The 13,337-nt window shown below is 46.8% G+C and overlaps 1 protein-coding gene across 3 annotated transcripts in view; it reads left to right on the top strand.

The window, feature by feature from the left end:
- Positions 1 to 13,337, top strand: part of LOC141265120 (ATP-binding cassette sub-family B member 5-like) — a 1,140,380-nt gene that overhangs the window by 628,960 nt on the left and 498,083 nt on the right. For 2 of the 3 annotated variants that reach the window (XM_073677793.1, XM_073677790.1), the window contains exons 5-7: positions 4,448 to 4,490; positions 4,577 to 4,768; positions 4,854 to 5,025. The exons of the other annotated variant lie outside the window; for it this stretch is intronic. In XM_073677793.1, the coding sequence (XP_073533894.1) occupies positions 4,448 to 4,490; positions 4,577 to 4,768; positions 4,854 to 5,025 (407 nt within the window). The remainder of the gene's footprint in view (positions 1 to 4,447; positions 4,491 to 4,576; positions 4,769 to 4,853; positions 5,026 to 13,337) is intronic. 3 annotated transcript variants of the gene reach the window in all.

Genomic DNA, 13,337 nt, shown 5'->3' with positions numbered 1-13,337 from the left:
CCTAGCCGCTACTACATACATGCGCTTGCATTCCAAGGAACAGAAAGCTAAGGAGATGGATGGCCTCATGATCATGAATAATTTACTCGTTGTGTAGGAGGCCGACCACTGCTGCTGTCTACCTTCTAAACTTTGTGTTGAAGCCTGATTGACCCAGGACCCGCAATCCTCTCTGTCTGGAGGTCGTGTTGCATCTCAGTGTCCAAATGTGTCCCGGCTTCCACAATATTAACCCAGTGTGAAGGCGTCAGTGAGATGGACCATCCCTGGCCACATTCACTTGTCCACATGTTTGTGGTTAGGCTGTCCTTCCCACTAAATGCACTGGGGAGGGCACAGGTAATGTTTTGGTATGCGCGCTTGTGTATAAGGTGCACAGGGACAAATAAGGGCGGCTGGGGACCGTTTATGGACACCCGGCTGGGACCATGTGAGGGCACCCAGCCGCGGGGCGGCTGGGGACCGAGTATGGATACCAGGCTGCCGACGCAGCCATGATGTGGTGGTCAGATTCCGCCTCCACATGCCTAAAAGGCACAATTTCAAGTGCAAGCAAGCAAGCAGTATAGTATGCAGCCTGGGGGTGGGTGGGTGGCAGGCTGCATACTTGCGCTTGCATTGGAAGGAGTGGGAGAGGTACAATTGAACACTGCCCTGGGACAAGGACTTGCACGGGGATAGTTGCAAGTCTGCATCTTCTGATGCAGCAAGGATCACTTCTGATGGGCACACTTTTAGGCAGTGACCTGGGTGTCAGTGATGCTTCCAGGGGTCTTCCCCATGCTATTCCCATGTCTTTTCAGCACTGTATGCATGTGTCACACAGCACATGCCCAGATAAGGTTGTAAAATGTTAAAATGACATTTCCCGGTGAATGCATTTGTCACTGTTGAAAGCAATACAAAAGTGCAAAAACGCATAAAAAATGCTACTTGTGAACATAACCCAAGGTGTGGAGGAGTATTTTTGTTTCTGGTTATTTATTTTACCTTATACACAAGTCTTTACCCTGGAAAGGATGTTCCTTAACATATTTCACAGGAAAGCAGTTTCAGTTTCGTTTTTTGAACGTTTTATTGTGAGCCCGTAAAAGTGGCTTAATACCTCTGACCACGTTGTTGACAGCAGTGACCTGGGGGTCAGAAATGCTTCCTGAGGCGATCCCCATGCTGTCCCCATGTCATATGAGCACTGTCACTATCGTTTTGGGCACTGCTGGGGGTGCCGCTTTTTAGTGCTCGCTCAACACTAGTCAAAACATAAAAAAATATATATAAATGTGGTACCGTTGTAAACGTACTGACCCGAATAATAACATTGCCTTGTCAATTTTATCACATGCAGAATGGCATAAAAAAAAAATCCTGAATTGTTGGTTTTTGTTTATTGTGCTATCCAAAGATTGGACTAGAAAGCGATCAAAAAATGTCACATGCCCAAAATTGGAACCAATAAAAACATCAACTTGTCCTTACATTACTCTGTCAGTCTAAATATGGAAAAATTATTGTAAAAACTACTCTTTGCAAAAAAAACATCTTTTAGTGTGTGACAGCTGCCAAACATAAAAACCCGATATGAATCTGGTATAGCTGTAATCGCACCGATGAGAAGAATAAAGTCATCTAAACACTTATACTGCACGAGGAACGGCATAAAAAATAAACTCTAGTGTAGGGTTAGGGTTAGGGGTAGAGTTAGTAGGGGTAGGGTTAGAAGTAGGGTTAGGGGTAGGGTTAGGGTTAGATTTGTGTTAGGGTTAGGGTTGTTTTTGGGTTAGGGTTGTGTTAGGGTTAGTGTTAGGGCTGGGGTAAGGGTTGTGTTAGGATGGGGTTGGGGTTGGAATTTTTTTAAAAGTAAAGAAAAAAAAATATGATGATATGGCGATTAGTGTTAAGTGCAAGTGCTCGCTACTTGAGTTTGCATCAGGTATGCACCGAGTATAGCGAGTGCTCAACTGACATGTTTGAGTCGCCGCCCCATATGTTTGGCGGCTGTTATACAGCCAAAGAAAACACGCAGGGATTGCCTGCCATGCAAGGGCACTCCTTGCATGCTTTTTTTGTTGGATGCCTAACAAATTTGCAGGGCTGGGACTCGAGCATTTCACTAGAGCACCCGCGATACTCGGTGCATACCCGAGTACCCGATGCAAACTTAAGTAGCGAGCATTTGCGCTCAAGACTAATGACAACTTATTCAATTTAATGACCTAATGTTATCTAATTCTGTGTCGTACCTCTGGCTTCAAAATGTTCACTCTACCCCTTGATAAAATTCTTGAGGGGTCTAGTTTCCAAAATGGTGTCACCTATGGGGGGTTTCCATTGTTTAGGCACATCAGTTGCTCTCCAAACACGACATGGTGTCCGCTCTCAATTCCAGTCAATTTTGAGTTCAAAAAGTCACACAGTGCTCGTTCCCTTCTGAACTCTGCCGTGTTTTTTTCCCCCACATATGGGGTATCGGCCTACTCAGGAGAAATTGCACAACAGTGTTTGGGGTCCATTTTCTCCTCTTACTCTTATGAAAATTAAAAATTTGGATGGAGTGTGGACCAGGACTCAGTAAGCAGCATGCACCACACACACCCCATTTCCGAGGGACAGCTCAATGGTGCTCCCACTAGACAGAAGTGCAGGCACGACAGCATCTGTCCCTGGCTGGAGTGGGGAGGGGGAGGAAAACCCAGTGGTGTAGGAGCAGATAGGGGTGGGTCTCTGGGCAAAGGTAGGAGCCCATTGGTTGCTAGTCACCTGGGCTCACACATAGAGGGAGGTATATAAGGTGGGCACCATCTTAGAACAGTGTTCAGTCCGGGGAGTCTGTTCATAGAGGAGTTCAGCCAGAGAGGGCTGACAGGGAGCTGTGGCTCAGTCTGGGCCCAGCTCCACGAGGCAGGCCTGGAGTGGAGGCCAGAAACAGCAGAGAGAACAGGAACAGAAGAGAAAGGAAACAAGGAACAGCACATTAAGAGAGGCCCAGAGACACGAGAGAAGAAGGAACCCCATAGGCCCAGGAGATTGCGGGTGACGGGTTGGCAGAACAGGGTACCGGATCCCAAATTGGTGGAGGCGACTAATCCTCAGCCAAAGACCGGCGGTCGTGACTATATCTCGGTGCGACCCCTCACTACACCTACCAGGAACGCACACCACATAGGGTCAGGGACGCAGAGATCAGCATACCAAGAGAAGGCCCGAGGCAGCCGGACAAACGTAGAGTCACTGGTGGGGCACGGCCAGAGAAGGGAAGAGAAGGGAGCCCTGTGCCACGCTCTGGAATTGCCTGGGAGTTGGTCGAGCCCCTTGCCTGGTGGACGCAGCATGGCTTGGGCAGTCACCGCCGGTACCGAGGTGAATAGGACCAGTAAAGAACTGTGAGTAAAGCATTGGAAACTGCAACCACACGTCTCTGTGCTTCTTCGCCGCACCAGCACTACCAGTGCTGGGACGCTCGTGCACCATCACTCCCATCATCCACACTAACTGCACTGAGGCTATACTTCTCCCGTGGGGAGTCATCCCATTCTTAGCTGCACACATAACACCGGCCTCAGCGGTCTGCCTTGCAGCGGCGGCCACCACTGACCGCAATCCACGGGTGGCGTAGTCGGACTATTATCTCACGAATAAGACTGCCACTGAATTGACCACCCTGGGCACGGACCGGGTCATCGCCACGGAGACTACAACCCCCAGCGATCCGGCTCTGGGTATTCCCCGCACACACGTTCACGCACAACACAGGCCCAGGGGGCGAGTCATTAATAAACGTCATGAATGTGGTTTTGAGCACCTTGAGAGGTGCAGTTTTTAGAATGGTGTCATTTTTGGGTATTTTCTGTCATAAAGGCCCCTCAAAGTCACTTAAAATGTGATGTGGTCCCTAAAAAAATGGTTTTGTAAATTTTGTTGGAAAAATTAGAAATCGCTGGTCAACTTTTAACCCTTATAACTTCCTAACAAAAAAAGTTTGGTTCCAAAATTGTGCTGATGTAAAGTAGACTAGTGGGACATGTTATTTATTAACGTTTTGTGACATATCTCTCTAATTTAAGGGCATGAAAATTCAAAGTTTGAAAATTGCTACATTTTATAAATTTTCGGCAAATTTCCGTTTTTTTAACAAAGTAATGCAAGTCATATCAAATAAATTTTATCACTGTCATGAAGTATGATATGTCATGAAAAATCATTCTCATAATCAGTGGGATCTGTTGAAGCGATCCAGAGTTATTACCTCATATATTGACAGTGGTCAGAATTTTAAAAATTGGCCTGGTCATTAATGTGCAAACCTCTTTTAGGGGCAAAGGGGTTAAATAGCTTCTTAAATAAGTAAACCCCAACAAGTCTAACATTTATCACTTATCCCCTCAGCAAAAATAATTTTTTAACTTGTACTCAATAGAATATAATATAATGCAGTTTCTCTTTTTCACAGCTGAATGTGATAAATTCAAACCTCTTCCTGAACAGATGACAGAGTAAGTTTTTGGGGTAGTATGACTTCTAGCCGCACTTTGTCGTGACGTAATAAGTATATCTAATATGATATTACTCTGTATCACAGGTTTGCCTTATACTACGTGGCAATAGGAGCAGCTGTAATGCTATGTGGCTATGGCCAAGTTTCATTTTGGGTTCTAGCTGCAGCGAGACAGACAAGGAGGATGAGGAAGATGTTTTTTCATTCAGTTTTATCACAAGAAATGAGTTGGTTTGACGATATGAAATCTGGAGAACTTAACACTCGTCTTACAGAGTAAGAGCACCGTTGTTCTTAACTTGTCTTCTGGAAACATTTCCATTAGTGTATGTATTAATTACTGCAATAATCGTTTTTGTAGAGATGTCAACAAGATCAATGATGGAATAGGAGATAAAGTCGGCCATCTTGTGCAGAATGTTATATCTGCCCTAGGAGGACTAATAGTTGGACTAGTCAAAGGTTGGCAACTTGGCTTGGTCATATTGGCTACAAGTCCTCTGGTGACAATTGCAACTGCAATTTCTTCTAAGGTAAAGCCTTCAATTTATTTGAGTTAATACAACGTTTCGACACTAAAGAAAATAATGTGTTTAATATGTGACAATGGTTTGTGCTGACAAGTAGAACGTGCTTTAAGAATCTTACAATTTTTCAACAGTACATTAAAACTGCAATTTCTTTTCACTGAAATGTACAACTTGTGTTAAGGATCGTCTCAAAAAAGAGTGGGTCTCCTATAATGTTATTGCGTATGCAGTAACTGCAAGGGTTGCCAAAAATTTGGTTGCACACTGTTAAGGATCTGGGTGGTGGAACCTCTGTGCTGAGATGCAAGGAGGGACCAGAGGGGTGTAACTAAGTGCCAACTTGGACCGGCCCATGGCCATACGGTGGCTTTATCGTCTCCATGAACCAGGGAGGGACCAGGCAGGTGGACCAAGTGCCACTCTGGGCCAGACCTTGTGTGAGAGCAGGCGACTCCCATGGGTCAGATTGCTGAAGCTGACTGGTACAGCGAATGAGCACGGCAGGTAGCTTGATGGGTCATCCGGCTATGCAGGCAGGCGGGTTTGGCTGGTAGCCAGACAGGTGATCCAGGTAGGCAAGCAGGCAGACATGGCAGGTGCCCTGACAGGTGATCCGGGTAGACAAGCAGGTGGACACAGCAGGTGACCTGACAGGTGATCCCGGTAGACAGGCAGGCGGTCACGGCAGGTGGCCTGACAGGTGATCCAGGTAGACAGGCAGGCGGGCATGGCTGACAGACTGACTGGCAGGTACTGGAACCTGAGGGCTGAGGAGAGTGTTAGCACACAAACAAAAAACCTTGCACAGGCACATCCATTTTGGAGGAGGTGCTTTATAAAGGAGTGGTCCTCCGGCCATTGGCCAGGGACTCTTTAGAATGGCGTGCGAACTAAGCACAGTGCCCAGGAAGCTGCAAGGTAGCTGGAGGACACTGGACCGGGAGGGGAACGGCGTCTCTGAACGGCAGGAGGCAGAGATGCCGACGCTACACACCCTAATATCCCTTTAAAGAGACATAGAGGAGGGCCTCAGTAAAAAAAATGTTCTCTGTTAGGCGATGGGCGTTTGCTGGATTCAAAATGGGTCCAGAACCTTCTGTGGTCTCCCATTCCAGTCCAGCCAGGGCTGATGCTGCTCAGCATCATCATCAGTCCCAACGCCTAGCTGGTCCACGAGATGTGCAAGTTGTCTCTTGGGTCTTTGTTCCTAGCAACATGAAGGATAGGTTGTGGAGGGAGACAGGGCTGCTAAAGCCTAAGTTCAGGATTCTCTGTACTGAGCATGCCCATGACATGGCGGACCATGATTGGTGGTTTGGGAATCAGCTGATCCGGTGACCTGGCACCGCCTGATTGGTCGCGGGTGACGTCACCCATGGTGCGACGGTGGGCAGGGCTTAATCTGTAAAAAGCCCGCCCACAAACATGGCGGCGGGCTCTGATCATTGAGCTGTGATGGTGTTGTGTGGACGCTTGGTCTCTTGGGCTCCACGTGTGCTTTAATTTCTGGCAGGCAGGTTTAGTGGAAATAGGCAGGCTTAGATGAAATAGGCAGGTAGCTTCATCTGACAGTTTGGCTCCGACAAAGGGGTCGCCTTACACCCCAAGCAGTCTTCAGACAGCCTATTCCTGGTTAGAGATGAGCGTTGTTCGACTCGAACGGTTCGCCAATCTCAAATTCGAGCTGTTTTGGGCGGTGAACACGAAATATTTGAAGAAAATTTGGCTGTTCGAGGTTATGTTCGATAACTGTTCGTGCACCAAAATCATAACTGGATTTTTCCTCAGTAATGATGAAAATTAATGTTAATACGCAGTTTGAGTGTACAGCGGGGCGGGGGGAGGGGCAGGGGATGGATCTCTGCAGGAATAATGAAGATCTCCATTTTTTTTTTCTCTTTCCCGCATTTACAGTGGGGAGGTGCAATCTGTCAGCCTATCAGCAGCGCACACACGGAGCGAAGTGCTTTTTTTTCACACAAGCAAGGGCATGTGTCATTGGCAGTGTATGTCACATGTCCTTGCGCTATAAGACCCAGCCATTTTCCCCGTCGCCACCATTTTCTCACTGCTGCAGCTGCGTGTTAGACGGCACCGCTGTTGCTGTGTGCGCTATACCTTGTTAATTTCAAGCCAATTTTCGCACAAATCTACAGATAGCTTGGGAGTAGGGAATAGTTGTGATTGCAGTCCTTTTAAGGACTAGGTTACAGCATTTCCTATGACTTTTATCAGGCAGGTCTGTGCTCTTAAATAGATAGGTTGTGGGAGTAAAGACTAATTGTAATTGCAGTCCTTTTAAGGACTAGGTTACATCAGTTCCTATCAGTTTTTGCCAGGCAGGTCTGTGCCAGTGCTGTGCAAGTTTTTTTCACAGCATTTGGCTAAATCTAGCAAAGCTAATCCTTTTTGGCCTATTGCAGAGTGTGTTAGTCAGTGGAGTAGCCTATCTGTGCTGAAAGCTACACCACCTGTGTATAGAATACCATTTTTTTTACTGCACCTAGTGAAGTAAAACCTTTTGGGCATAGCATCATTCTATTAGTCCATCTATACTGACCTCCATAAGGTTGCAAATTGAATATAATTATTTTCTGCATCTAGCTCTGAAAAAATATTTGGCCTTCTAGCTGTGTGTGGGACTTGTTCTATTAGTCCATCTATACTGACCTCCATCAGGTTGCAAATTGAATATAATATTTTTCTGCATCTAGCTCTGAAAAAATATTTGGCCTTCTAGCAGTGTGTGGGACTTGTTCTATTAGTCCATCTATACTGACCTCCATCAGGTTGCAAACTGAATATAATTTTTTTCTGCATCTACCTCTGAAAAAATATTTGGGCTTCTAGCTGTGTGTGGGACTTGTTCTATTAGTCCATCTATACTGACCTCCATCAGGTTGCAAATTGAATATAATATTTTTCTGCATCTAGCTCTGAAAAAATATTTGGGCTTCTAGCAGTGTGTGGGACTTGTTCTATTAGTCCATCTATACTGACCTCCATCAGGTTGCAAACTGAATATTATTTTTTTCTGCATCTAGCTCTGAAAAAATATTTGGCCTTCTAGCAGTGTGTGAGACTTGTTCTATTAGTCCATCTATACTGACCTCCATCAGGTTGCAAATTGAATATAATTTTTTTCTGCATCTAGCTCTGAAAAAATATTTGGCCTTCTAGCAGTGTGTGGGACTTGTTCTATTAGTCCATCTATACTGACCTCCATCAGGTTGCAAATTGAATATAATTTTTTTCTGCATCTAGCTCTGAAAAAATATTTGGCCTTCTAGCAGTGTGTGGGACTTGTTCTATTAGTCCATCTATACTGACCTCCATCAGGTTGCAAATTGAATATAATTTTTTTATGCATCTAGCTCTGAAAAAATATTTGGCCTTCTAGCTGTGTGTGGGACTTGTTCTATTAGTCCATCTATACTGACCTCCATCAGGTTGCAAACTGAATATAATTTTTTTCTGCATCTAACCCAGACAATAGTTTTGGCCTAATGCCACAGTTTGGTCACTCAGCTCTGCTCGGTTCCCATCCATTGTTTTTTTGTGCAAACAACTCCAGAGTTGTGAATTAGTTAACCACCAAAATGAGTGGAAAAAGGCCTGCTGCTGGTGGAAAGGGGAATAGGCGTGTTGGGAAGGGGAAAAAAGGTTGTGTCCGTGGAGTAGGTGTTAAAGCAACAGTAACATCTGCAGAAGAAAGACCATCTTCCAGCAAATCTAAAATGTCTACTACTTTTAGTGGACAATGTGATAAGATCCCTTTCTTACGGCCATGCCAATCGCTACAAATTCCAGATGAGGCACAAAAACAGCAGGTGCTTCAACGGATATCAAGTGCTCCTTTAAGTGGGCTCTCCTCCACATCAACTTCAACATCACAAATACTCCAGTCATCAGAGGTGTCACCCCAATCGCACTTGCTTCCTCACAGCTCCCAAATCTCCAGCTGCCCATCTGAGTATGAGGTAGAACAGATGGTTGAGTCTGCAGAGCTGTTTACTCATACTATATCCTGGGAATCAGAGGTCGGCTCCAGCGCTTCTGTGAATCCAGATGAGGAAATGATCTGCACTGATGCCCAGAATCTTTATGAGTCGGATCCAGGACCAGACGCAGAAGGTTCTGACCATAATGTAGACCCTCATTCCCAAACTGTAACTCCTGTTGGTGGAGACAATGAGGAAGACGATGATGAGACTCAAATACCTGATTGGAGCGACAACTTTAGTTTTTTGTCAGGGCAGGAACAGGTTGGCTCTGAGGACGACGGTTGTGATAACACACAGGGTGATGATGATGAGGTTGGAGATCCCACTTACTGTCACCCCACAGTCAGCCAAGAGATGAGGTCAGCAGAGGAGGTGGAGGAGGATGCTAGTGACGACGAGGTCAGGTTGCGCCTTCCTGGACAGAGACGTAGTACTGGAAGCACGTCAACAACTGCATCCTCAAACACAACTCTGCCTCTGACCACAAGTCGTGGTGGCTCTTCAGGTCGCATGGGTGCTAAGCCTTGCATAGCCTGGGCATTGTTTCAGATCGATAAAGATGACCCAACTCGTGTTATCTGTAACATTTGCCAGCAAAAGCTAAGTAGAGGCCAAAAAATACATAGTTTGAGTACTTCATGCATGAACCGGCACATGGACATGAAGCATAAGTTGCAGTGGGAAGCTCACTGTGCTACAATGCGGCCTAGCCGGCCGGGTCAACCACCGTCTGCCCCATCTTGTGCATCTGCGGCCTCTTCATCCTCTGTGACTGGGGGGACAGCAGTCACACTTGTTTTGGGACGCAGACCTGCCACCTCTTTACCTGCAACAGCCAGCGTGATGGGCAGGTCATGATTTTCTTTGGAGGTGGTAACACCAGCTGGTGTTGAGCGCTGTCCGACATCGATAGCACCACCTTTGGATCAAGGCAACCTAACATGTCCGCCTGAATCTTCCTCACAGACCGGCAGATTGCCGGGGACACCCTTATCAACCCCGTCTAAGCACAACAGCCAGCCCTCAGTCCCTCAGATGTGGACAAGTAAAAGACCATTTCTTCCTAGCCATGAGAAAGCTAAGAGGTTGAATTTCACCATCTGCAAGCTCTTGGCTACAGAAATGCTGCCTTTCCGCCTGGTGGACACAGAGGATTTTCGAGACCTTATGTCCGTCGCAGTGCCCCAGTACCAGATGCCCAGTCGGCACTACTTCTCAAAGAAAGGTGTGCCTGCGCTCCACCAGCATGTCACACACAACATCACCGCTTCTTTGAGAAACTCTGTGTGTGACAGGGTGCATTTCACCACAGACACTTGGACGAGTAGGCATGGACAGGGGCGTTACATGTCGCTGACTGGGCACTGGGTAACTATGGTGACAGCCGGACAAGGGGCTGCTGTCCAAGTCTTGCCGTCCCCACGAGTTGTGCGTCAATCCTCTTTATGTCAAAGTTCCTCCACTGCTTCTGCCTCCTCAACCTCCTCTCGGTCCTCCACCTGCACCCAAAGCCTGTCTGGTCATGCCACAAGCTTTCTAACTGCGCAGAAGGGATCCTGCACACCTCCTTACTATGCTGGCAGTAGAGCTCAACGTCATCAGGTGGTTTTTACTTTGAAATGTCTGGGAAATGTGAGTCACACAGCTGAGGAGTTGTGGTCAGCTCTGGATAACCAATTTCATGAATGGTTGTCTCCACTAGACCTGAAACCAGGGAAGGCCGTGTGCGACAATGCTGCAAACCTGGGTGCGGCCCTTCGCCGGGGCAATGTCACACACGTGCCTTCTATGGCTCATGTGTTGAACCTGGTTGTCCAGCAATTTTTAGCCCACTATCCCGGACTAGATGGCCTCCTGCAGAGGGCAAGGTCGCTGTGTGCTCACTTCCGCCGTTCGCATCCCGCAGCTCAGCGACTTACATCTCTACAGAAGTCGCTGAGCCTGCCACTTCACCGGCTAAAATGCGATGTGCCTACCCGGTGGAATTCAACTCTGCACATGTTGCAGCGACTGTGGCAGCACCGACAAGCCCTGGTGCAATACGTTCTGACGTATAGCCTGGGCCAACGGGATCCAGAGGTGGGGCAAATCACGCTGGAGGAGTGGTCTCAGATCAGGGACCTATGCACCCTTCTGCACAGTTTTGAAATGGCGACGAAGATGTTTAGTGCTGACGATGCCATTATGAGCATGACTATTCCGGTGATTTACATGCTGGAGCACATGTTAAACAGAATTCGGAGTCAGGTGGTGGCACAAGAGGAGGTGGAGGAAGAAGATGAGGAGGAGTTGTATCCGGAAGGGCTAACATCTGCAAGGTCCAGACGGTCGGCAGCACCAAGGCGGCAGGCATGTGAGGGTGGGGGAGATGGTTTTACCAGGGTGCATGGTAGCAGCCAAACTAGTGAGGAAGGTGCAGGAGCCCAGGAAGAAATGGAGGACGAACTGATGGAAGACTCATCAGATGAGGGAGACCTTGATCACATTTCTGTTGTGCGAGGTTGGGGGGAGAGGACAGAGGAAGGAAGCATGATTGTTAACTCGCCACCAGCACAACAGGGACTTGGTGCTCCTGGATGCGCAAGACACATGAGTGCCTTCTTGCTGCACAACCTGCAACATGACCCTCGAATTGGGAGAATTAGAAATAATCCTGACTACTGGGTAGCCGCACTGTTAGATGCCCGGTACAAAAGTAAATTTGCAGAAATTATTCCTGCCATAGAAAGGGATGCACGCATGCAGGAGTATCAGCAGAGACTGTTGCAGAATCTTACATGTGCTTTTCCACAAAACACCAGTGGCGCACCTAGTGAATCTCACAGTTCCAACTTGCCAACCGTGGGACCATCGAGTGTTCAGCACTCAAACCGTAACAGAAACACAGTATCTGCTGGTAACATCAATTTTGCGGAATCATTTCACCACTTTTTTAGCTCATCCTTTGCAAGGCCACAGGAGACAAGAAGTCTGACACATAGTCAACGCCTAGAGACGATGGTACAGGAGTATCTCCAAGTAAACATTGAAGCCATGACTGTGTCACTGGACCCTTGCTCTTTTTGGGCTTCCAATCTGGATAAATGGCCGGAGCTCGCCACTTACGCCTTGGAGATCTTGTCATGCCCCGCAGCCAGCGTTCGGTCTGAACGTGTGTTCAGCGCTGCTGGTGGTGTGCTGACAGATAAGTGCACGCGGCTCTCCACTGATAATGTAGACAGACTCACGTTCATAAAGATGAACAAATCATGGATCCGAAACGACTTTTCTACCCCTGTGTCATCCTGGGGAGAGTAAAAGCTTGATGATTGGTTAAAATCACCTCACCAACCGTTTTAAGCTTTAAAATTACTAATCATGTTTATCTGTATCTTGGCTGGAAAATAATTTGGGCTTTGTAGCAGTGTGCAGTACTGATTCTATTAGGCCATCTATACTAAGCTCCACCAGATTTAAAATTAATAATAATTTTTAGCTGCATCTAGCCTGGAAAATAATTTTGGGGCTCCGAGATGCACAAGACACATAAGTGCCTTCTTGCTGCACTACCTGCAACATGACCCTCAGATTGTCAGAATTCGAAGTAATCCTGACTACTGGGTTGCCACACTCTTAGATCCCGCACACTCTTCGATCAACCTTTTCATTTTAAGAAAGACCAAAAAAATGTTCATTTTTGAAATTATAAGCATTAGCAGGTTATTAGAAACTGAAATCAAACAGTTTTCAGCTCAAAACTTTATTCTAGGTTATGTTACATTTGCACATAGGACCCCTTGTTCGAAAGGAGCTTCTGAACTCTCTCATCCATTGAATTTGTCAGGTTTTGGATGGTTTCTGCTTCAATTGTTTTGCATGAGGACAGAATACCCTCTCAGAGCTGTTGCTTAGATGTGAACTGCCTCCCGCCATCATAGACACTCCTTTTAATGATGCTCCAGAGGTTCTGAATGGGGTAGAGGTCAGGGGAGCATGAGGGTCACACAATAAGTTTGTCCCCTTTTATGCCCATATCAGCCAGAGATGCAGATGTGTTATGTGCAGCATGAGACGGTGCATTATCATGCATGAAAATGATGTTGCTGTGGAATACATGGTTCTTCTTCTTGAACCATGGCAGGAAGTGCTGTTTGAGAAACTCCACATACATTATGGAGTTCATCTTTAGCGCCTTCAGGGATCCTAAAGGGGCCGACAATCTCTCTCCCCATGATTCCAGCCCAAAACATTACTCCACCTCCTCCTTGTTGGCGCTGTAGCCGTGTTTGCGTGGGGTGTCCATCAACCAGCCATCCTCTACTCCATCCATCT

Source organism: Phyllobates terribilis, unplaced genomic scaffold (genome assembly GCF_046119375.1).
Source record: "Phyllobates terribilis strain yellow unplaced genomic scaffold, ASM4611937v1 Scaffold_4__5_contigs__length_816908805, whole genome shotgun sequence".
In the NCBI taxonomy this organism is placed as follows: Eukaryota; Metazoa; Chordata; class Amphibia; order Anura; family Dendrobatidae; genus Phyllobates; species Phyllobates terribilis.
Note: the sequence above shows the minus strand (reverse complement) of the source record. Positions and strands in the feature narration are given on the sequence as shown.